Source organism: Oncorhynchus kisutch, linkage group LG17 (assembly GCF_002021735.2).
Source record: "Oncorhynchus kisutch isolate 150728-3 linkage group LG17, Okis_V2, whole genome shotgun sequence".
Classification (NCBI taxonomy): domain Eukaryota; kingdom Metazoa; phylum Chordata; class Actinopteri; order Salmoniformes; family Salmonidae; genus Oncorhynchus; species Oncorhynchus kisutch.
The window spans coordinates 57160526-57183275 of record NC_034190.2 but is presented as its reverse complement, the minus strand read 5'-3'; the positions used below and the strand labels follow the sequence as shown (position 1 = coordinate 57183275).

General features: G+C 42.5%; 1 protein-coding gene across 1 annotated transcript; it reads left to right on the top strand.

Annotated features, from left to right (window-relative positions):
* The first annotated feature begins 86 nt into the window (after positions 1 to 86).
* Positions 87 to 21305, top strand: rbbp8l (retinoblastoma binding protein 8-like). The gene is made up of 15 exons (XM_020504808.2): positions 87 to 290; positions 10040 to 10192; positions 11842 to 11884; positions 11969 to 12064; positions 12340 to 12452; positions 12584 to 12659; positions 14784 to 14971; positions 15099 to 15151; positions 15265 to 15356; positions 15473 to 16223; positions 17763 to 17871; positions 19780 to 19838; positions 19936 to 20059; positions 20216 to 20317; positions 20628 to 21305. The coding sequence occupies exons 2-14, from the start codon at positions 10126 to 10128 to the stop codon at positions 20305 to 20307; spliced, it is 1863 nt and encodes a 620-aa protein (XP_020360397.2). The 5' UTR covers positions 87 to 290; positions 10040 to 10125; the 3' UTR covers positions 20308 to 20317; positions 20628 to 21305.
* Positions 21306 to 22750: the final 1445 nt, after the last annotated feature.

The following is a 22750-nucleotide window of genomic DNA, read 5'->3' as shown; positions in this document are numbered from 1 at the left end:
TGGGCCGGTTTTTGGGGATTTCTGCACAACCGGAATATCAAGGAAGAACTGGCCCGGGCGTCTGTGTTTGTGTCCTCTGGAGGAGGACCGCTCCAACCTGTTCCCAGGGTGGAGATTGGGGGAAGGGGGGAGCGCTCTCCATGCCTCCTTTTCCTCTCTTGCTTTCTCTCTCTGTTTCTCTATCCTTCTCTGGCACTGATCAACCAACTCTCCAGGGCTAAGGACAAGAGGGATTCTGATTCTGATTGGAGCAGAAGGGACAATCGGGTTGTTGATGGTACTGGGAAGAGGTGAGTGAGCCTGCTGTTAGTGTGTGTGGGGAGCAGGGGCATGTAAGGTTTGGGCGGGTTGGCAGGTGGGCAGGTGGCAGAAGTAAGGCTGGGCAGGAGAGTCCATTCATTAGCATACAAACAGTAGATCAAGAATGGTTGAAATCCCAGTGTTAAAGAAATTAGGGTTAAATTGACTCTATTGGGAGTTATCTGAACCCTCAAGAGAATGATACGCTCCCTGAAGTTAGTGTTAATGACTGTAGTTCATTGGGATGGAGTACTTTTAACTACATTAAGAGTAACCAGAGACAGGGAGTTAAATCTACGGAGTTATCCACAGATGTGGGAGGGGCATCATTGTCATATTTCCCAGCATTCTCTTTTGCAGGTTGAGTTTAAAATGTTTTGTTTCAATATCTGTGTTTTCGCATGTACAGTACATTCATATTATGCTACTGAAAGATAAGAAACATAATTTTTTTCTAAACGAATCCAATCTATAAGTAGTTGGATTCATAGCAACCGTTAGCAAGTGCTATAGTTGTTCTAGTTTACATGATGTAGGTAGTCTTCATGTATTGTAAGTTCTTCCCTACACTGACAGGCATTCTAAATGCAAGTTGTGAGTGATATTAAAGTGCTGGCCATCTTATTGGAAGTTGGGTTCCAACAGAGGTTGGATATCACATTGCAAAACCACCATAATGTGACACATTAAGAAATATTCAAATAAGGCTTTACACCCTTATAACTCAAAGGAAGTAAACTAAAAGTGAAATGTACTCTGCAATAGTTGATTGTTAATTTAAAAAAGACATACAAGTACATTGCTCAAAATAATAAAGGGAACACTAAAATAACATCCTAGATCTGAATGAATGAAATATTCTTATTAAATACTTTTTTCTTTACATAGTTGAATGTGCTGACAACAAAATCACACAAAAATGATCAATGGAAATCAAATCTATCAACCCATGGAGGTCTGGATTTGGAGTCACACTCAAAATTAAAGTGGAAAACCACACTACAGGCTCATCCAACTTTGATGTAATGTCCTTAAAACAAGTCAAAATGAGGCTCAGTAGTGTGTGTGGCCTCCACGTGCCTGTATGACCTCCCTACAACGCCTGGGCATGCTCCTGATGAGGTGGAGGATGGTCTCCTGAGGGATCTCCTCCCAGACCTGGACTAAAGCATCCGCCAACTCCTGGACAGTCTGTGGTGCAACGTGGCGTTGGTGGATGGAGCGAGACATGATGTCCCAGATGTCCTCAATTGGATTCAGGTCTGGGGAACGGGCGGGCCAGTCCATAGCATCAATGCCTTCCTCTTGCAGGAACTGCTGACATACTCCAGCCACATGAGGTCTAGCATTGTCTTGCATTAGGAGGAACCAAGGGCCAACCACACCAGCATATGGTCTCACAAGGAGTCTGAGGATCTCATCTCGGTACCTAATGGCAGTCAGGCTACCTCTGGCGAGCACATGGAGGGCTGTGCGGCCCCCCAAAGAAATGCCACCCCACACCATGACTGACCCACCGCCAAACCGGTCATGCTGGAGGATGTTGCAGGCAGCAGAACGTTCTCCACAGCGTCTCCAGACTGTCACGTCTGTCACATGTGCTCAGTGTGAACCTGCTTTCATCTGTGAAGAGCACATGGCGCCAGTGGCAAATTTGCCAATCTTGGTGTGCTCTGGCAAATTGAAAAACGTCCTGCACGGTGTTGGGCTGTAAGCACAACCCCCACCTGTGGACGTCGGGCCCACATATCACCCTCATGGAGTCTGTTTCTGACCATTTGAGCAGACACATGCACATTTGTGGCCTGCTGGAGGTCATTTTGCAGGGCTCTGGCAGTGCTCCTCCTGCTCCTCCTTGCACAAAGGCGGAGGTAGCGGTCCTGCTGCTGGGTTGTTGCCCTCCTACGGCCTCCTGATGTACTGGCCTGTCTCCTGGTAGCGCCTCCATGCTCTGGACACTACACTGACAGACACAGCAAACCTTCTTGCCACAGCTCGCATTGATGTGCCATCCTGGATGAGCTGCACTACCTGAGCCACTTGTGTGGGTTGTAGACTCCGTCTCATGCTACCACTAGAGTGAAAGCACCGCCAGCATTCAAAAGTGACCAAAACATCAGCCAGGAAGCATAGGAACTGAGAAGTGGTCTGTGGTCCCCACCTGCAGAACCACTCCTTTTTGGGGGTGTCTTGCTAATTGCCTATAATTTCCACCTGTTGTCTACTCCATTTGCACAACAGCATGTGAAATTTATTGTCAATCAGTGTTGCTTCCTAAGTGGACAGTTTGATTTCACAGAAGTGTGATTGACTTGGAGTTACATTGTGTTGTTTAAGTGTTCCCTTTATTTGTTTGAGCAGTGTATAATTGGCAAGGGAGTTCATTAAAAACTATACTGAAAAGAGTAAATGGCATTTGGAGTTAAATTTAATCAACTCTCTCAGAGGTGGATACTTACTCCTTTTAGTGTAATTTTGTACTCCAAAAATATGAACAGCCTGAGTAGAGTAGTTTTAACACCAAATAGGTGTGGGACCATATAAACCTCAAAATAGTGTTACAAGTGACTCCATAGGAGTTAAAGGAACTCTTGCGATTTTACTCTGCAGGAAAGAACTGTTTCCTTATGTACCCTCGTTGAATTCTCATTAGAAATAGAAAAATATAATATTTAGAGAAAGGATGGGTGAATGAGGAATTATCTATAAGATGAAGAAGAGGAAGATGTTCTCCATATTAAATTGCATGATTTACAGGACAAATGGCTAGTAGTGTTTATTCATGGTTAAAATACACGTATCTCTAATTGCATCTTGTATGAAAACACAATGTTTTTTGTGTTAAATTTTTACCCCCTTTTTTGTGATTATGATTTTGTCTCAACGCTGCAACTCCCCAACGGGCTCGGGAGAGGTGAAGGTCTACTCATGCATCCTCCGAAACTTCGTATCTTAATTAACACCCGCTCGCTTAACCCAGAAGCCAGCTGCACCAATGTGTCGGAGGAAACACTGTTCAACTGACAACCGAAGTCAGCCTGCAGGCACCCGGCTCGCCACAAGGAGTCGCTAGAGCCAAGTAAAGCCCCCCAGGCCAAACCCTCCCGACGCTGGGCCAATTGTGCAGCGCTCTATGGGACTCCCGGTCACGGCCGGTAATGATACAGCCTGGGATCAAACCCCAGGCTGTGGTGACATCGCAATAATGTGATGCGGAGCCTTAGACCGCTGCACCACTCAGGAGGCCACATAATATGTTTTTAAATGAACAAAACACAGTGTAGGGAAGTGGGCAGGGTTCACATTGAATTTGTCAGATGATGGAATAATGGTTTGTGGATTGACAGTGAGCTAGTGATCCATGTGTTGATTGGGACAGAGTAGGCGACAGAGCATGAAGGCAACATACACTGGATGTGTGCAGTGAAAGGTGTTGTTTTACAGGGTCAGCCATAGTAGAATGGTGCCCCTGGAGCAAATTAGGGTTAATTGCCTTGCTCAAGGGCACATCGACCTTTCACTTACTGGCACAACGGAACTGCTAGGCTACCTGCCACCTCACAGTAGCCTGTGCACTTTCTCAGAGCACAAATAATAACATTTTGTGAACATAACCCATTGTTGTGACTATGTCTGTTTCCCAACACTGTTTTGTACAGGATTGCACGATTAAAGGGGAAATGTGGGATCGGTTCATACATTTTTGGACTGGTTAATAAAACTTGGTTAACTATCATTTTTATGTAATGGATGATCAGTCCTTGCATCCATAGTCTGTTGATCAATATAAGAGTGCTTAAATCCAATCAAATCAAATGTATTTATATAGCCCTTCGTACATCAGCTGATTTCTCAAAGTGCTGTACATAAACCCAGCCTAAAACCCCAAACAGCAAGCAATGTAGGTGTAGAAGCACGGTGGCTAGGAAAAACTCCCTAGAAAGGCCAAAACCTAGGAAGAAACCTAGAGAGGAACCAGGCTATGTGGGGTGGCCAGTCCTCTTCTGGCTGTGCCGTGTGGAGATTATAACAGAACATGGCCAAGATGTTCAAATGTTCATAAATGACCAGCATGGTCAAATAATAATAATCACAGGCAGAACAGTTGAAACTGGAGCAGCAGCACAGCCAGGTGGGCTGGGGACAGCAAGGAGTCATCATGTCAGGTAGTCCTGAGGCATGGTCCTAGGACTCAGATCCTCTGAGAGAGAGAAAGAAAGAGAGAAAGAAAGAAAGAGAGAATTAGAGAGAGCATACTTAAATTCACACAGGACACCGGAGAGGACAGGAGAAGTACTCCAGGTATAACAAACTGACCCTAACCCCCCCAACACATAAACTACTGCAGCATAAATACTGGAGGCTGATACAGGAGGGGTCAGGAGACACTGTGGCCCCATCCGATGACACCCCCGGACAGGGCCAAACAGGAAGGATATAACCCCACCCACTTTGCCAAAGCACAGCCCCCACACCACTAGAGGGATATCTTCAACCACCAACTTACCATCCTGAGACAAGGCCGAGACAGAAAGATCCCAGACAGAAAGATCACATCAGTGACTCATCCCACTCAAGTGACGCACCCCTCCTAGGGACAGTATGAAAGAGCCCTAGTAAGCCAGTGACTCAGCCCCTGTAATAGGGTTAGAGGCAGAGAATCCCAGTGGAAAGAGGGGAACCGGCCAGGCAGAGACAGCAAGGGCAGTTCGTTGCTCCAGAGCCTTTCCGTTCACCTTCACACTCCTGGGCTCAATCATATGACCCTCTGAAGAGATGAGTCTTCAGTAAAGACTTAAAGGTTGAGACCGAGTTTGCGTCTCTCACATGGGTAGGCAGACCATTCCATAAAAATGGAGCTCTATAGGAGAAAGCCCTGCCTCCAGCTGTTTGCTTAGAAATTCTAGGGACAATTAGGAGGCCTGCGTCTTGTGACCGTAGCGTACGTGTAGGTATGTACGGCAGGACCAAATCAGAGAGATAGGTAGGAGCAAGCCCATGTAATGCTTTGTAGGTTAGCAGTAAAACCTTGAAATCAGCCCTTGCCTTGACAGGAAGTCAGTGTAGGGAGGCTAGCACTGGAGGAATATGATCACATTCTTTGGTTCTAGTCAGGATTCTAGCAGCCGTATTTAGCACTAACTGAAGTTTATTTAGTGCTTTATCCGGGTAGCCGGAAAGTAGAGCATTGCAGTAGTCTAACCTAGAAGTGACAAAACCATGGATACAGTTTTCTGCATCATTTTTGGACATAAAGTTTCTGATTTTTGCAATGTTACGTAGATGGATAAAAGCTGTCCTTGAAACAGTCTTGATATGTTCTTCAAAAGAGAGATCAGGGTCCCGAGTAACGCCGAGGTCCTTCACAGTTGTATTTGAGACGACTGTACAACCATTAAGATGAATTGTCAGATTCAACAGAAGATCTCTTTGTTTCTTGGGACCTAGAACAAGCATCTCTGTTTTGTCCGAGTTTAAAAGTAGAACGTTTGCAGCCGTCCACTTCCTTATGTCTGAAACACAGGCTTCTAGTGAGGGCAATTTTGGGGCTTCACCATGTTTCATTGAAATGTACAGCTGTGTGTCATCCGCATAGCAGTGAAAGTCAACATTATGTTTTCGAATGACATTACATTTCTCTGTCCCCATCCCCAGCTATTACCAATACAAATGGGGGGGTTACCGTTTTCTTGTTTTTAAATTCCTAAAATGCGCCTTTAGTGGTAGGCCCACACCACTAACCCTCAAAAATAGAAAATGCACTGTTTGACAGGGATTGCAGGATCTTTTTTGTTGCCTGATTGAAATATGTTTCTGCTTATAATCCCCAACATTTTGGTAGGCTATTTGTTAGTCAACTTGTCTATAATTAGATACATGCAGCTTCTGTTCTGTCATTATATGATGCCCTAGAAGACTAAACAAAACCCTGGTCAACAGAATAATGTAATAGATCGATAGAATTATTGCTTCAATCTAGTTGACATCTGTAAAGTTTCTCTGTCATCTTTCGCGGAGCAAAGACGTTTAGGGACTGGGGAGAAAATACAATAGTGCAACAAAAAAACTGGAAAGATTTTCTGTCAAAATGACAAATACCTGTGAAAACGACCCAATGTTTTTCTGATAAGATTTCAGTTCGGCTTGGATGCATATTTTAAACCTATGTGGTTGAAATACTATCAGCTTTTATGACGAAGTCAACACTTCTACAGATGGTATCTAACTGAGCATTGCATTCCTTCAAGATGCAGAAAGAAAGAAATCATTCTCCACTCCTGTTCCCATGTCCACATTTTGCCTACATTTGGTGTATCATTTTACAGCAAGAAATGCTTAATTCTGCAGGAGATAATATTAAGGCTATGTGAGAGGTTATAGACCTACAGTCCTGGCCAAAGGTTTTGAGAATGACACAAATATACATTTTCATAAAGTCTGCTGCCTCAGTGTCTTTAGATATTTTTGACAGATGTTATGATGGAATACTGAAGTATAATTACAAGCATTTCATAACTGTCAAAGGCTTTTATTGACAATTACATGAAGTTGATGCAAAGAGTCAATATTTGCAGTGTTGACCCTTCTTTTTCAAGACCTCTGCATTCAGCCCTGGCATGCTGTCAATTAACTTCTGGGCCACATCCTGACTGATGGCAGCCCATTCTTGCATAATCAATGCTTGGAGTTTGTCAGAATTTGTGGGGTTTTGTTTGTCCACCCGCCTCTTGAGGATTGACCACAAGTGCTCAATGGGATTAAGGTCTGGGGAGTTTCCTGGCCATGGACCCAAAATATCGATGTTTTGTTCCCCGAGCCACTTAGTTATCACTTTTGCCTTATGGCAAGGTGCTCCATCATGCTGTAAAAGGCATTGTTCGTCACCAAACTGTTCCTGGATGGTTGGGAGAAGTTGCACTCGGAGGATGTGTTGGTACCATTCTTTATTCATGGCTGTGTTCTTAGGCAAAATTGTGAGTGAGCCCACTCCCTTGGCTGAGAAGCAACCCCACACATGAATGGTCTCAGGATGCTATACTGTTGGGATGACACAGGACTGATGGTAGCGCTCACCTTGTCTTCTCCGGACAAGCTTTTTTCCGGATGCCCCAAACAATCAGAAAGGGGATTCATCAGAGAAAATGACTTTACCCCAGTCCTCAGCAGTCCAATCCCTGTACCATTTGCAAAATATCAGTCTGTCCCTGATGCTTTTTTCTGGAGAGATGTGGCTTCTTTGCTGCCCTTCTTGACACCAGGCCATCCTCCAAAAGTCTTTGCCTCACTGTGCGTGCAGATGCACTCACACCTGCCTGATGTCATTCCTGAGCAAGCTCTGTACTGGTGGTGCCCCGATCCTGCAGTTGAATTAACTTTAGGAGACGGTCCTGGCGCTTGCTTGACTTTCTTGGGCGCCCTGAAGCCTTCTTCAAAACAATTGAACAGCTATCCTTGAAGTTCTTGATGTGAAAATGTATATTTGTGTCATTCTCAAAACTTTTGGCCACGACTACTCATCAGAACAGTAGGCCACAGTTCCCTTGATATGCCATAGGCCTATTTGAAGTCCCGTCTTGTATAGCGCTTCACAATCATCACATAATCATCACAATCATCTTACATAACGTAGCCGGCACTGCTATCATCCTATTTTACCACTTCAACAAATATTTTCCAAACATTACTTTTCTGGCCCTCTCTTTTTATTTTCAACTCTCCATTTGCAGCTTTTGTCATATTGAATTAAACTTCGACAATGTCCTTTTTGCTCGGTGGTTTGACGTTAGCTTTTTCTGCCCTTTCCCAAAAGCGTTATTTGGCGATTGGCTGTGTGGGCTATGTGGCTTGCCTACAGTTAAGCCCTAAAGTTTTGGCTTAAGCACTAATACCAGAAAAAAACTCACTGTAGCCTATATAAATAGCACAAGTATTATACACGTATGTTTTTTAAAAAGTATTGTTTCTTTTTATTTAACCAGCCCACCCGCCCTTCAGCCACACACTATTTAATGACCTTAAACCGGTCCGCCACGAGGATATAGCCGCGGGGACTGGGGGTTATGAGTCAACCCGTACGTCACTAGTAGGTACCATATAGCTGAGTCTATATTTCTATGATATAGAAAATGTAGCCTTGTTACTGCCACCTGCTGTTTGCATGCATGTATCTGTGTCTATGTGTGAGTGCCATTGTGTCTCATTTCAGTAAATGCATGCTAAGTCTTTGATTTTTCAGGCTTCATTCACACTTTGAGACTGCATTTCTTGATTGTTTGTCACAGACTCTTGAGCCACCTCGCTGTATCCTTATACTGTATACAACATTCTCTTCTCCAAGTGTCTAGAGCTCTGCAATTCCTACTTTGTTGTGTTAACACCATTATGCAGTGCACAGTTACACAGTAATACAGCTCGTCAGTATTCATTTACAGCAAACAAACAGATATTTACAGGGCATTTCATTAGATACATGTACTTTGGTATGAGCAAATCAGGCCTATTGTTCTGTGATTCTTCTGAATTATCAATAAGAGCAAATGTACTTTTACTTCGATCAAATAAGCGGTTTTAGTCAAAATCCTAATATAGGTGTGTGTAATATACTGTGTTTGTAATGTTCTTGTAGATACAGTGTTGTATAAGTGTGTATGTTACAGTTGAACTGAGAGCTTGTGACGTACAGTAGAGAAGCCATGAAAGCCAGCCAGCAGTGGAAGACAGGCAGGTCTTCTCTTGCTTCGCGGCAACGTTTGGGACAGTTAGTCAACGTATCCCAACATGCCGAGAGAACGACTCTGATCAAAATGCAAAAATAGTGTTTTCGAATGTGTAGACACACCCTCAAACATCTCATTTTTGGACTGAGATTCTTGGTCATATGGGTGAAAATAAGTACAAAGAAAAAGAGAAGTAGTCAGTAGTCAATACAAATATTTTATATTATAATAATGTGTGTCACTTTAGAGTTGTGCCCGCTTCAATATCTCAACAACAACTTCACATGCCCTATGAATGTCCCAGGAATACTGCTTCCCTCAGACATGTTATGTTTCATGGCCCAATTGTAAGGATATCACATGACAGGATTGCATTGTCACCTTACAGCAATATTGAGATTTCACCAAGAATGTTTCTTATTCTAAGATTTATATATTGACCTCTAGTCTAGATTCTAGAACATAGGAGAGGGAAGTATACAGCTATCAAGTGCTTCTCTCTCTCTCTCTCTCTCTCTCTCTCTCTCTCTCTCTCTCTCTCTCTCTCTCTCTCTCTCTCTCTCTCTCTCTGTCTCTGTCTCTCTCTCTCTCTCTCTCTCTCTCTCTCTCTCTCTCTCTCTCTCTCTCTCTCTCTCTCTCTCTCTCTCTCTCTCTCTCTCTCTCTCTCTCGCACACACACACACACACACACACACACACACACACACACACACACACACACACACACACACACACACACACACACACACACACACACACACACACACACACACACACACACACACACACACACACACACACACACACACACACACACACATACACACACACATACACACACAAATTGAGGCCTTGGGCGCAGTCCTCTGAAAATGTTATAGTTTCCCATATCTCTGTACAATTTTACCCTCATGTTTGTGCAGGGCAAGGCCATAAGGGCTGCTGTGCAGAATGCACAGTAGCATGCTCTTCTGTAGATCTGAATGTACAGTTAACTATTTTGGTTGGAATATCTTCCCCAGTTGATGACATTGCTGTCTGTAGTGGATGACAGCTGAGCGAAAGAGGGGCTCTGTGTCCAGGTCAGCTGTGACAGCCTAGTGTTACCATGGCTCTGGAGGGTTTCAACAAGCTCTTCCACAAACTGAGGGAGGCCCATGAGAGAGAGGTCAAAGGTGAGTGAGCATTCCTCCAACAGTATCAGCGTCACTGATACTCTGAAACGTGAGTCAAAACAAAAGAGTGAATGGACTAACAACTTTATTATGTCTTTGTAACAGCAAATAATGCATTTGTAATACTGGAAGCTGAGTGTCTGTAATGTGTAGCACTTAATTATGCAAGTATAGCCATGTCGTTTTTGGGAAATCACGCAAAGATTTCCCCCTGTGAATTGATTTTTTTCATTTTTTCCCCGTGACATTTTCACAAGTCAGATGTGTTTTTTTGACACGTGAAGTTTCACATGTACATTTTTCACCTGAAAAACAAACAAACACACGTTTATTTGTCACCACTTCCAGCAATATCTGGTCTCCCATCCAGGACCGAACCTGCTTAGGCAAATCAGCAGTGGGATGAAGGGTGGTATGTTTCTATGTTGCTAGAATGAATGAGTCAAAACTTACAACTGGAACAAAACTTTTTTTTGCTTTCAATATCATTATTTTTGTTTGCAATACTAAGAATGTTGATCTCGACATCAGAAGTTTTGTTTGCTATTTACAGTGTTGGGGAAGCCACTCTGAAAATATGGTTTACCAAGCTATTATTTCACACTGGAAAAGGTTCAACTACACTAAAGCTACCCTTTAGAAAAATATAGTTACCTAACTAAAGTTACTTTAGTAGTTACAAACTACTTAGTGAAAAATGATCATATGTAAATATGAAATTTCATAGACTTCACATTGCAAGAATAGTTGACTCTGGAGTCAGAAGTTAACAGGATGTGTTATTTAGCCTATTAAACACAAAACTATGTTTCAAATGAGAATTAGGCAGGTCTGATGCCGTCTTCACCCATGTTTTAGTTTATTTTAGCAAAGAAAAGTAGTGGGAAGTTCCAGTAGTTAGCTACACCACTACATGGCAATTGTTTTTAATTAACTACCGAAAATACTACTAGTTGATCTACAACTCCCCAACACTGGATATTAATGGCACAAAAGTAACTCACTCAATTGAGGATTGCACAATATAATAACACTATTACTCTATTAAAGGAGTTTAAAGTGTCAATCCTTAATTGAAACAGTAACAAAGTGCCCTCCCCGCCACAGTTTCGGTAAAAAGGAATGGGGCTGAAAAACACAACAACTCAAATCCATAGACTACAATTAACGGACTGACCAACCATGATATCAAAATGATTGTTTAACAATGTTTTTAGGCTTTACAGTGTTTGTTTACATTTACTGAATTTACAAACATTGGAATAAATGTGGAGTTTTTTTTACATGTGAAACTTTCAATTAGATTTTCACTTTGATGTCTGTAATTGCAAGTTCACTTGAACATAGATTTTTACATGTGATTGTTTTTCGCTTGTGAACGTGCAATTCTATATGTGAGGTGAAAAACATGTAATACTCCTCATATGGAAAGGTGGTATTAACATGTGAACACTAAATTGAATACATGTTAAAAATTTGGTTTCACAAGTAAAATTGAAGCTCAACATGTGAAAACAGCTATTTGACATGTTTCTCTATCTCTCTCTATTTCTCTCTCTATATTTCTACTTCTCTCTCTATATTTCTATTTCTCTCTCTATATTTATATTTCTCTCTCTCTCTCTCTCTCTCTCTCTCTCTCTCTCTAGAATGGCAAGAGACATTTCAGGAGCTGAACAATAAAAACAGCTGGTGAGTAAAGCACTTGATTAAAGGTGACATGTTGATATATGGGAGATGTAGTGATGGCAGTTCTTGGTGTGTTACTCTGAGTAGTGAAGCAAAGCAAATGGAGGAGCTGTTTAACAAGAACCAACAGCTGAAAGAGCACCAGAGGTTACTTACAGAAAACATAAAACAGCTGGAAAATAGGTGGGTCCCTCTGTGTGTCTCTGTGTTTGGGTATTCTATATAATTATTTTTAGCTGAACGTTTTATTTTTCACATGCACATGTACAGTGAAATTCTTAACTTGCAAGCCCTACCCAACAGTGCAGTATACAATATCAAAAAGTATACTAACTAATAGGAGAGTGTACCTTGTAGAGTCCCGAGAAATATTCAAATAGGGTGTTTTAGTGTGTGCTGTCTTAACACAATGTGTTGCTGAATCAATGTTTGACCCCCTGGTGACCTCTGTGCTGCAGGTTGAGGGCAGGGCTCTGTGACAGGTGTACTGTCACTCAGGACGTGGCCAAGCGCAGGCAGCAGGAGTATGAGACCTCCCAGATCCAGAGCCTCCATCATATTTCCATCCTGGGTAGCTAGCTAACACATCAACCCCTCCTTCACATGCATCTCAAGCATTGTGTAAAGATCCAACAATAATGTTATTTTATAGCTACAGTATAGTACTTAAACATTAGCCATGGACTGTGGGTTATTTTGTAGTGGGAAAGATGAACAAAATGAAAACGGAGAACCAGAGACTGCAAGAGGAAGTCAGTCATCTGAGAGGAGCACAAGAGTGAGTTATATGCACCGAGTGACCAAAATATTATGAACACCTGCTCTTTCCATGACATAGACTGACCAGGTGAATCAAGTTGAAAGCTATGATCCTTTACTGATGTCACTTGATAAATCCACTTCAATCAGTGTCGATGAAGGGGAGGAGACGGGTTAAAGAAGGATTTGTAAGTATTCACACCCCTTGACTTGTTCCACTTCTTTTTTTTTTTTTTATCTCATCCATCTACACACAATACCCCATAATAACAAAGTTAAAACATGTTTATAGACATTTTGGAGAATTGTATTGAAAACAAAATACAGAAATGTCTGATTTACATAAGTATTCACACCTGTACATGTTAGAATCACCTTTGGCATCGATTACAGATGTGAGTCTTTCTGGGTAAGTCTCTAAGAGTTTTGCACACCTGGATTGTCAAATATTTACATAATTTTTTTAAAAGTTCTTCAAGCTCTGTCTACTTGGTGGTTGATCATTGCCTGACAGCCATTTTCAAGTCTTGCCATAGATTTTCAAGCTGATTTAAGTCAAAACATTAACTAAGTCACTCAGGAACATTCAATTTTGTCTTGGTAAGCAATTCCAGTTTAGATTTGGTCTTGCGTTTTAGTTTATTGTCCTGCTGAAAGGTGGATTTTTCTCCCAGTGTCTATTGGAAAGCAGACTGAAACAGGTTTTCCTCTAGGATTTTGCCTGTGCTTAGCTCCATTCCAGTTTTTTTTGTCCTAAAAAGCTCCCTAGTCCTTGTCGATGACAAGCATACGCATAACATGATGCAGCCACCACCATGCTTGAAAATATGAAGAGTGGTACTCAGTGATTTGTGTTGTTAGATTTGCCCCAAACATAATGTTTTGTGTTGTGTACATAAAGTACATGTATTTGCATTTTTTTGCATTATTACTTTTGCAAACAGGATGCATGTTTTGGAATATTTGTATTTTGTACAGGCTTCCTTCATTTCACTCTGTCATTTAGGTTAGTATTGTGGAGTAACTACAGTGTTGCTGATCCATCTTCAGTTTTCTCCTGTCACAGCCATTAAACGATGTAATTGTTTTAACATCACCATTGGCCTCACAGTGAAATCCCTAAGCGGTTTCCTTCCTCTCCGGCAACTGAGTTAGGAAGGACGCCTGTATCTCTGTAGTGACTGGATGTATTGATACACCATCCAAAGTGTAATTAATAACGTCACTATGCTCAAAGGGATATTCAGTGTCTGCTTTTAAATGTTTTACCCGTCTACCAATAGGTAGCCCTTCTTTGCAAGGAATTGCAAAACCTCACTGGTCTTTGTAGTTAAATCTGTGTTTGAATTTCACTGCTTGACTGAGGGACCATACAGATAATTATGTGTGTGGTACATAAATAAAGTAGTCACAAAAAAATCATGTTAAACACTATTATTGCACACAGAGTGAGTCCATGCAACTTATTATGTGACTTGTTAAGCACATTTGTACTCCTGAACTAATTTTGGCTTGCCATAACAAAGGGGTTGAATACTTATTAACTCAAGACATTTCAGCATTTCGTTTTAAATTCATTTGTAAAAAATTCTAAAAACATAATTCCACTTTGACATTATGGAGTATCGTGTGTAGACCAATGACACAACATCTCAATTTAATCCATTTATTTTAAAATCAGGCTGTAACACAACAAAATGTGGAAAAGTTTAAAGGGTGTGAATACTTGAAGTGCCTTTGAACGTGGTACGGTAGTAGGTGCCAGGCGCACCGGTTTGTGTCAAGAGCTGCAATACTTCAGGGTTTTTCCACGCTCAACAGTTTCCCGTTTGTATCAAGAATGGTCCACCACCCAAAGGACATCCAGCCAACTTGACACAACTATGAGAAGCATTGGAGTCAACATAGGACAGCATCTCTGTGGAAAGCTTTCGACACCTTGTAGAGTCCATGCCTCGAAGAATTGAGGCTGTTCTGAGGGCAAAAGGAGGGTGGGGGTGCAAATCAATATTAGGAAGATTATCTTATCGTTTTGTATACGCAGCCTGTTTTATTACAAGTGAGCCTATTGTTGTGTGTAACTTTGCGTGAATAAATGTGATTTTGTCTTGTTAGTTGGAGCATAACATTCTTGTCATTTCAGGAGTCAGAGTGGACATTCCTCCTCCCAGGATGCAAACCCGGCGGTCAGCCAGTCTGCTGACATTTCACCTTCTGCTGTGCCACACGCCACAGCCATCAGGTCTCTCAGCCAGCCACCAGAGGGCGCCACTGCTGGGCTGTCCATAGTCAATACTGAGACAGGCCACAGACGTTCCTTTGTAGCTGATGGTGAGAGGAAAGAATACACTTCTCATCATGAACTTAAAGTATTTTGAGTCAATTAATGATAACTCATCACTATCACCAGTGTAATCATCAGGATTTGTTTTCTTCTTTGGGCTTTTTGACAAAATAGAGACGCTACTTGAACGTAGACATGTGAAGGGATGGAATGGAAAACAATCCTATGTAAGTGATTTTTTTTTGTCTTAAAAACAAATCATTAGCTGAACATATGGATCAATATAGAACAAGTCAAAATGTCCCCTCTCAGCCACCATCTACCTTCTTAACGCACACAGAAATCCCATAAGCCTCTATTCATGTCCACTCCCATCCCACAAGCATTGAGGCCAGAGCAAGGTACAGCCAGAGGCAACACTGGGGAGAAGAGGTGAGCAAGTGAGGCAATAACAGCAAAAGATAGTGAAAAGAGAAGCACATTTACCTTATAACATTTTCCTCTCTTCCCTCTCTTTCTCCTCTTCCCCCATCCTTCCCTTCTCTTAGAGTCCATAGTATGGAAACAATTGGCCAGCAGCGCTACCCTGTCACTCCCTCCATTCCCCCCCACCTGTTTGTCCTGAAGAACACCCCTCTCCCTTCTTCTCCCTCTTTATCCTCCTCCTCTCTACGTGGAGATGAGAAGCAAAAATGTGACCTGGTCCATGCCCCGGTCCCCTACCGTCCATTTCCTATCAAGAGTACCCATCTCTCTGTCCCCTGGCCCCTGCCCGATCACTCTGACTGGGGCACCCTGGCCACCTCTGTTGGCGATGGCCTGGTGGTCCACCCCAACCCTAACCCCAACCTCCAGATCTTCCACCAGCAGAGCAGCAGCAACAACCAGAGCAGGGGGCAGAGCACTGGGCAGGCCTGGCCCAAGCCTGGGAAGAGCCCAGCTGCACGGGTCCAGGACCAAGACAGGCGGGGGGTGCAGCACCCATGTCGGGATGTGTTGGTGCAGCCAGAGAGGGTGTTTGGGGAGGGGCTGAAAGGGGCTGACTCTCCTCTGGACCTGTCTGACCCTGGGAGGTTCAAAAGAAGTAAGTCACCACAGGACAGCAAGGCCAGCCCCACACTGCAGGATGTATACATAGAGGGAGAGACATCTAACAGGGCCACGAGGACAGACTCCTCCCCACAGATCCAGGCCAGTCCTCCCTCTTCCTCTTCTTTTCCACCTGCTCCTCCCTCATCCTCCTCTTCTACACCTCCCTCCAGCCAACAGAGGCAAAGCCCCAGTGATCACAACCTCAAGGTACTTTACGGAAGCATTCCTCTCAATGAACATGTGAAATAAACAAACCAACACACACCAGTGTTTTTTTTTCATGACCATGGCATTATTCCTATCTATTACAGCATGTTGGATGACTGTCATTCATACTCCATTCAACCATTTCACTGTAACATTGATAGGTTTAGGCTACTACATGATACTTGAGTTTTCCCTATACCCATCATGAGGTTTCTACAACCTAGCCTATGAATGAAAGTTTACAACGTAGGTGCACACAGGTCGAGAGAAAATTGAGGTGACAGACAGTGACACATTCAATACCGTCTTGCACACTCTTGCCTGTATCTAGCTTATTTAGGGTGTAATCATTAGTCCAACAGTTGCAAACACAAGTTTTTATTGGACAAATGCAGGTATTTTATATCCCCGTTTCGTTTGCTTACGTTTAAGAAAAGCTTTTCAACAGAATCGGCATAATGAATACATCCCTGATCACACATAAACACAGGTCACTTTCATAGCAGCCATGTTGTATTCCTTCTCACCTCTATGCGCTCTCTATGCGTCACCAGACAAAAAAAACTTTCCAAGCCAAATCATGTCATAACCGCTACACACAGCCTACATCATTGTCCCCATGTTAGCTAAAGTAACATCCTAGTCAACATAGCAAATAGAACTAATGTGTTAGTAAACTCGCTACAATCATGTAGTAACGTTACAGTGTATATAGGCAGTAAAGCAGTTACACCGGCGGGCCCCGGCAATAAATTATTAAACTAAAAGCTTACCTTGACTTGGAAGAGTTCCAGTGTTGTGTTGGAAAGTCATAGCCAGCTAGTTAACATAGCGTCCCTCTGTTTGAGCCGGGTGTTTGAGTAACTAAACTAGCCAGCTGCATTTGCTAGCTAAGTAAGTGAAACTGAAGGATTTTTTTTTTATCTCTCTCTCTCTTTTCTCCCTCGTTTTTGAAAAAAAAGTATTTGTTGAAAACTGTTCAACTATTAAATTTCTCTCTCTTTGAGTCAATTACGCACCACATTTTATGCACTGCAGTGCTAGCTAGCTGTAGCTTATGCTTTCAGTACTAGACTAATTCTCTGATCCTTTGATTGGGTGGACAACATGTCAGTTCATGCTGCATGAGCTCTGATAGGTTGGAGGACGTCTTCCAGAAGTTGTCATAATTACTATGTAAGTCTATGGAAGGGGATGAGAACCATGAGCCTTCTAGGTTTTGTGTTGAATTCAATGCACCAAAAGGAGGATGGAAGCAAGCTGTCCTCCGGCTACACCATGTTGCTACCCTACAGAGTGCTGTTGATGCTACTGTAGACCTTCATTTCAAAACAGTGTGTTTTAATCAATTATTTGGTGATGTGTGAATACATTTAGTATAGTTTTATCTAAAAAAGGATGACTTTTTCAATATTTTACCATTTACATTTTTTTTTTAATTCACTGAGGAGGATGGTCCTCCCCTTCCTCCTCTGAGGACCCCCCACTGACACACACGTGTGTGATTTAGTAATTTGATATGTCTAACCCCATCCACAGGAGGGAGGGCAATCAGAGATGGTGGAAGCTGACGGGAAAGCAGATAAAAGAACAGGAAAGGAGTCTAAGGACAGGAAAGACCCTGTTCTGACCATCTCACTGCATCCAGGTACAGAACCCCGCGACAAGGCTGTATGTGTATGTGTACAAGTACATATTATAATAATAATAATAATCATACATTTTATTTGCGCCTTTCAAGATACACAAGGAAATAATAAAATATTAAATATAAACATGTCTATTACAAAAAGTAACATGGCTCACAAAAGAAGTTACTCTTTTGTCCTCAATTGCTTCTGTATTGTTGCCGCAATCAAGGGGGAGGCCGATGACATCAGAGTGAACCATCAGACCAACTCCTTGAATTGTCAAACCCTTGAATTTCAAAAAAAAAACTATTAACACTGTTGAAATTAAATCTTATTACTTTATTTTTCTTTTCTCTGCCTCGTTCTGGAACCACCTCATTGCCGCAACTTAATTTCAAGGAAAGTCACGTTTGCAATCATATCATGTGAAACAATGTGTGGGAACTCAGGTTGGAAAAGTCCATTATTATGAACCAGTCAGGGTGGAACAGTCCATTATTATGCACTAGTCATTGTGAAATAGTCCATTATTATGAACCAGTCAGGGTGGAACAGTCCATTATGATGCACCAGTCCGGGTGGAACAGTCCATTATTATGTACCAGTCAGGGTGAAATAGTCCATTATTTTGAACCAGTCCGTGGGTGATTAATGATACTTGTTTCTACTATTATGAGATTATATGAATATTGATATGAGGACCTTGAGCAGGAAGTTTGAACTCATCCATGATTTTATTTCTTGAAGACAGTTTATGAGTGATGATGGGGAGGTCAGAGGTGAACGTAGATTTGCATGTCATCAGCGTAACAGTGGGATTGCAGACCGTATTGATGGATGATTTGGCCGAGGGGTAGGATGTAGATGATGAAAAGGAGAGGCCCTAGGTCTGAGCCTTGGGGGACTCCCTGGCGGACAGCATAATGGGAGGATTTGAAGTGTCCCAGGGTCACTAACTGCTGCCTGTCCAACAGGTAGGACCTGAACTAGGCTAGAGCTGTTCTGATAATTACCTGAGGCCTCTCCATTCTTTCAAGGAGGAAGTTCAGTAGGATGAGGAGGTTTAGAATGCTAGAGTCAGCCAGAGTAATCTACTAGTAGTAGAGATCGTTTACCACTTGAACCAGAGCCGTTTCCATGCTGTGATTGGCCCTAAACCCCGATTGAAGACGCTCAAAGAGGTTATTGGAAGCCATGTGCTGATGGAGTTGGGAAGGTACATTGGCCATGAAGGGAATGTTGGATATTAGCTTGTGGTTGTTGAGGTTAGCTGGGTCAAGTCCTTGTTATTTTCACAATGGGTGGGACTGCAGCCAGTTTGAGATCAGGTGGAACAGTGTCAAAACAGAAGGACACGTTAACAACCGTGAGGGGAGAGATTGCAGGAAGACATGTCTTGACTAGGGAAGTGGGCATAGGATCAAGTGAGCAGGTTGAAGCTTTGGATTTGGTGACTAGACCAGAGATGAACTCAGCATCAAGAGGGGAGAAGGCGGAGAGGGAGGAAATGGTTGCTGAGTCGAGGCTATGGAGGGAGCTCACTCAGTGGGCTTTGTTTGAGCTGTATCTATTTTATTGTCTATTTTGTTTTGGAAGATGTCCAGCTACTGACGACAGAGGTCAACTGTAGCATTGAGGGGGGGGGGGGGGTCATTCTATGGCTTTTTGATTGTGCAGAAGAAAACTTTCAGGTTATTATGACCTTTACTGATTATGTTTGAGTAGTGGGTAGACTTGGTCTTGTGGAGAGTGTCTTTGTAGTTTGAGACATGTTCCTTATATGCATGTACTGTGAGCCCTGTTTTCTTATCCAGCCATTCCAGCTGGGGGCCGGCAGCCTTCATGGTACGTAGTTTGGGTGTGTACCCGGGTGAAGACTGGGAGAAACCATTTTTTTTGTTTGATATGTTTCTCTGTAATTACAGTGGTGCTCCTTGAGGCTCTGAATTATGGATTACAGAATAAACTTTACTCCAACTGCAAGGCAAGTGTCTACTCTCCCTATATGTCCACAGTCTGTAAACTGAAACTGATTTGAGGTTATTGACCGTTAGTATCTTGTCATTGTTTGACATTTACAGTCAGCCCAAAGCACGGCTGCAGGGAGCAACTCAGACGACCAGGAAGTGGAGAGCAGTCTGTCTGGGTCAGAGAGCAGCCAGAGTTCCAAGAGGAAGTGGACTAGGCTGGATACAGACACAGAGGGTAAGGATGGATAGAGAGAGGGGGGAGAAGGGGAAGTGAAAGGGGGAGAGAGAGCGAGAGAGAAAGTGAAAGAGAAATCGATAGAAAGATCACACATGAAGTCAAATGTGTGTCTTGTATCAAGCTGTGGGATTCTTTTCTCTTGTTCTCCTCTAGCTCCTCGTCAGAAGGAAAAGAGGATCAACCTCCTTAGTACAGTAACTGGGGAAGAGCCCACAGAAGTGAAACAGATGACCGGTCAAGGATAAAATCACACAGGTCTGTAGCTCACACGCACTATACTGTGCTTACTGAATGCCTGAGAAGTAGCCGGAATGTCACAACGAGATGGAAACACATAATTGTCAGTAGAATGTGTTATTTTCACAGGAAATGTCCCTCATCTAAGAATAGGGTAAAAGAGAGGGTGGGGGAAGTGAGACAAACTGTGCATTAAAATATTGTCTTCACATAAACCCCTTGGCCTGTAGCTCTGTGTTGCTGAAACACAGATTGAATGACATTTATTAAGAGAGTAAAAGAACTACACTTAGACCTCGACCTCTTTTTGTTGTTCCTCTTCCCTCAGTCATGTGACGTTCGATGTAAAAAAGGATCAAGGCATTGTAGTCCCCAGGAGGACATCTATCGGCTGTATTCCACCCTCCTCATCACCCCTCATTGCAATGAAAATGTCTGCCTTGCTGGAACAGAGGGACAGACAGTGTCAAAGACTTGAACAGAGCTTCTTCCATCTGACTGTTGTCCTTTCAGTAGAGGGTTCTTGCTAGTGGGCGTTATGCATTTCAATGGAATAACCTTGATAATGACTAGCTAGATAATAACCTTGTGATTAGTGTTCAATTATCCTCCAACTGATAATGTATTTCACGCTGACTTCCCAGTATTGCTGTTGTCTCAGAAGGCCAAACAGGGGGAGTTGACACTGTACTAGAGCGCCGGCTTTATCTCTCGCTCTCGCTGTCTCTGTAACCCCTATCTCTACTTCTCTCTCACACTAATCTTGTTCTCTCATACATATTCATACATTTCTACTTCGTGGCAGAACTGTCAACTCCGCCTGGCTATTTTTGTCACAAATTGTTCTTCACCCCGTCCCCAAACGTTCTTCTTCCTCTTTTTGGTTTTCAGAAAGCACATATTTTGCAAGTCTTAACTTTCCACTTGCAGTTGCCACAAAGTTTGTGTCAATGTGGTGGGGTGATGTGGGGGGGTAAGAGTGTGGAGGGGGGGGGGGGGGGGGGGACGACAACACGATAGTTCTGAAGCCATTATGGACTCTCGTTGATCTCTGCTTTTTTACTAATGTCATTAGAGTCCATTATGTTCATTGTCAGTAGGCAACTATGTGCACTCAGCGTTGGAGAAAGCTCTGAGAGACACTGCTCTACCATGTTTACTCTGCATACAAATGTGTTCTCAATATGTGACATTGGGATATTATACACTTATGCTATGGTTCACCTTTGTTTTTCCAATGAAGGTAAACAAACTTCAAACTCTTAGAGACACTGTTGTGTACTAGCTATAAAATCAATATTAAATGTGTAATTTTTTTAAAAGCAGTCTGAATATGCAGTATACCTTAACAATGTGATGAAAAATAAAACATGGTTATTTGGATTATAAAACTGTCTGGAAACATGTCTTCGGTCCAGGATGTTATGCAAAGTGACTATGTTGTCATGACCAGACCAACAGTGTGGAAATCCCTCCTATGATGCTGTGTTCATCTGGGAAACCGACACCCCGACCCAGTCACAGGAAGTCAACACCACAGTGAACACAGAGATAGAACACTGTGGGATTTCTGCCTTTTCCATCACCTATCACTAGATGTTTTTCAAATCAATGTATGATAGTTTCATATGGTGGAAATATTTCAAATGTTCAAACACTTTAGATATCTTTTCAAATTGGACATCTCACAGTAAGATTTGTATACAGACAACCGCACACATAATTGCATGAGTCATTTTAAAGTTATCTCGGTATCGCACTGGTGAGGTTCCTCATTCTCCTGTCTGGTTTGCATGTGGAGGGCCCACGCTGGCAGCTTCGGTCCTGGAAGAAAAGAGTCCTTGTGTTACTATCGATCAGACATTACCGAGCTGTTGCAAATCTCTGCATTACCACAATCATATCCTAGCAGGAATGTTGATGGTGCAAATTGTGTATGTACAAAAAGGGGGTGGGGGGTAAAGGAGATAAAGAAGGGGAAAACTTCAGTAGAGAGAAAGGGAGAGTGGGAGTGAAAGACAGGGAAGAAGAGAGAAATGTTAATGGTACTGTAGGTCTTTGTGGTCTTTGTCAGGTTAGTAAGGAATACCTTAAACACCGATGAGATTCATCACCCACGCACAATCAATCAATCAAATGAATTAATAAAGACCTTTTTACATCAGCAGATGTCAGAAAGGGCTTACAGTGCCTTGCGAAAGTATTCGGCCCCCTTGAACTTTGCGACCTTTTGCCACATTTCAGGCTTCAAACATAAAGATATAAAACTGTATTTTTTTGTGAAGAATCAACAACAAGTGGGACACAATCATGAAGTGGAACGACATTTATTGGATATTTCAAACTTTTTTAACAAATCAAAAACTGAAAAATTGGGCGTGCAAAATTATTCAGCCCCTTTACTTTCAGTGCAGCAAACTCTCCAGAAGTTCAGTGAGGATCTCTGAATGA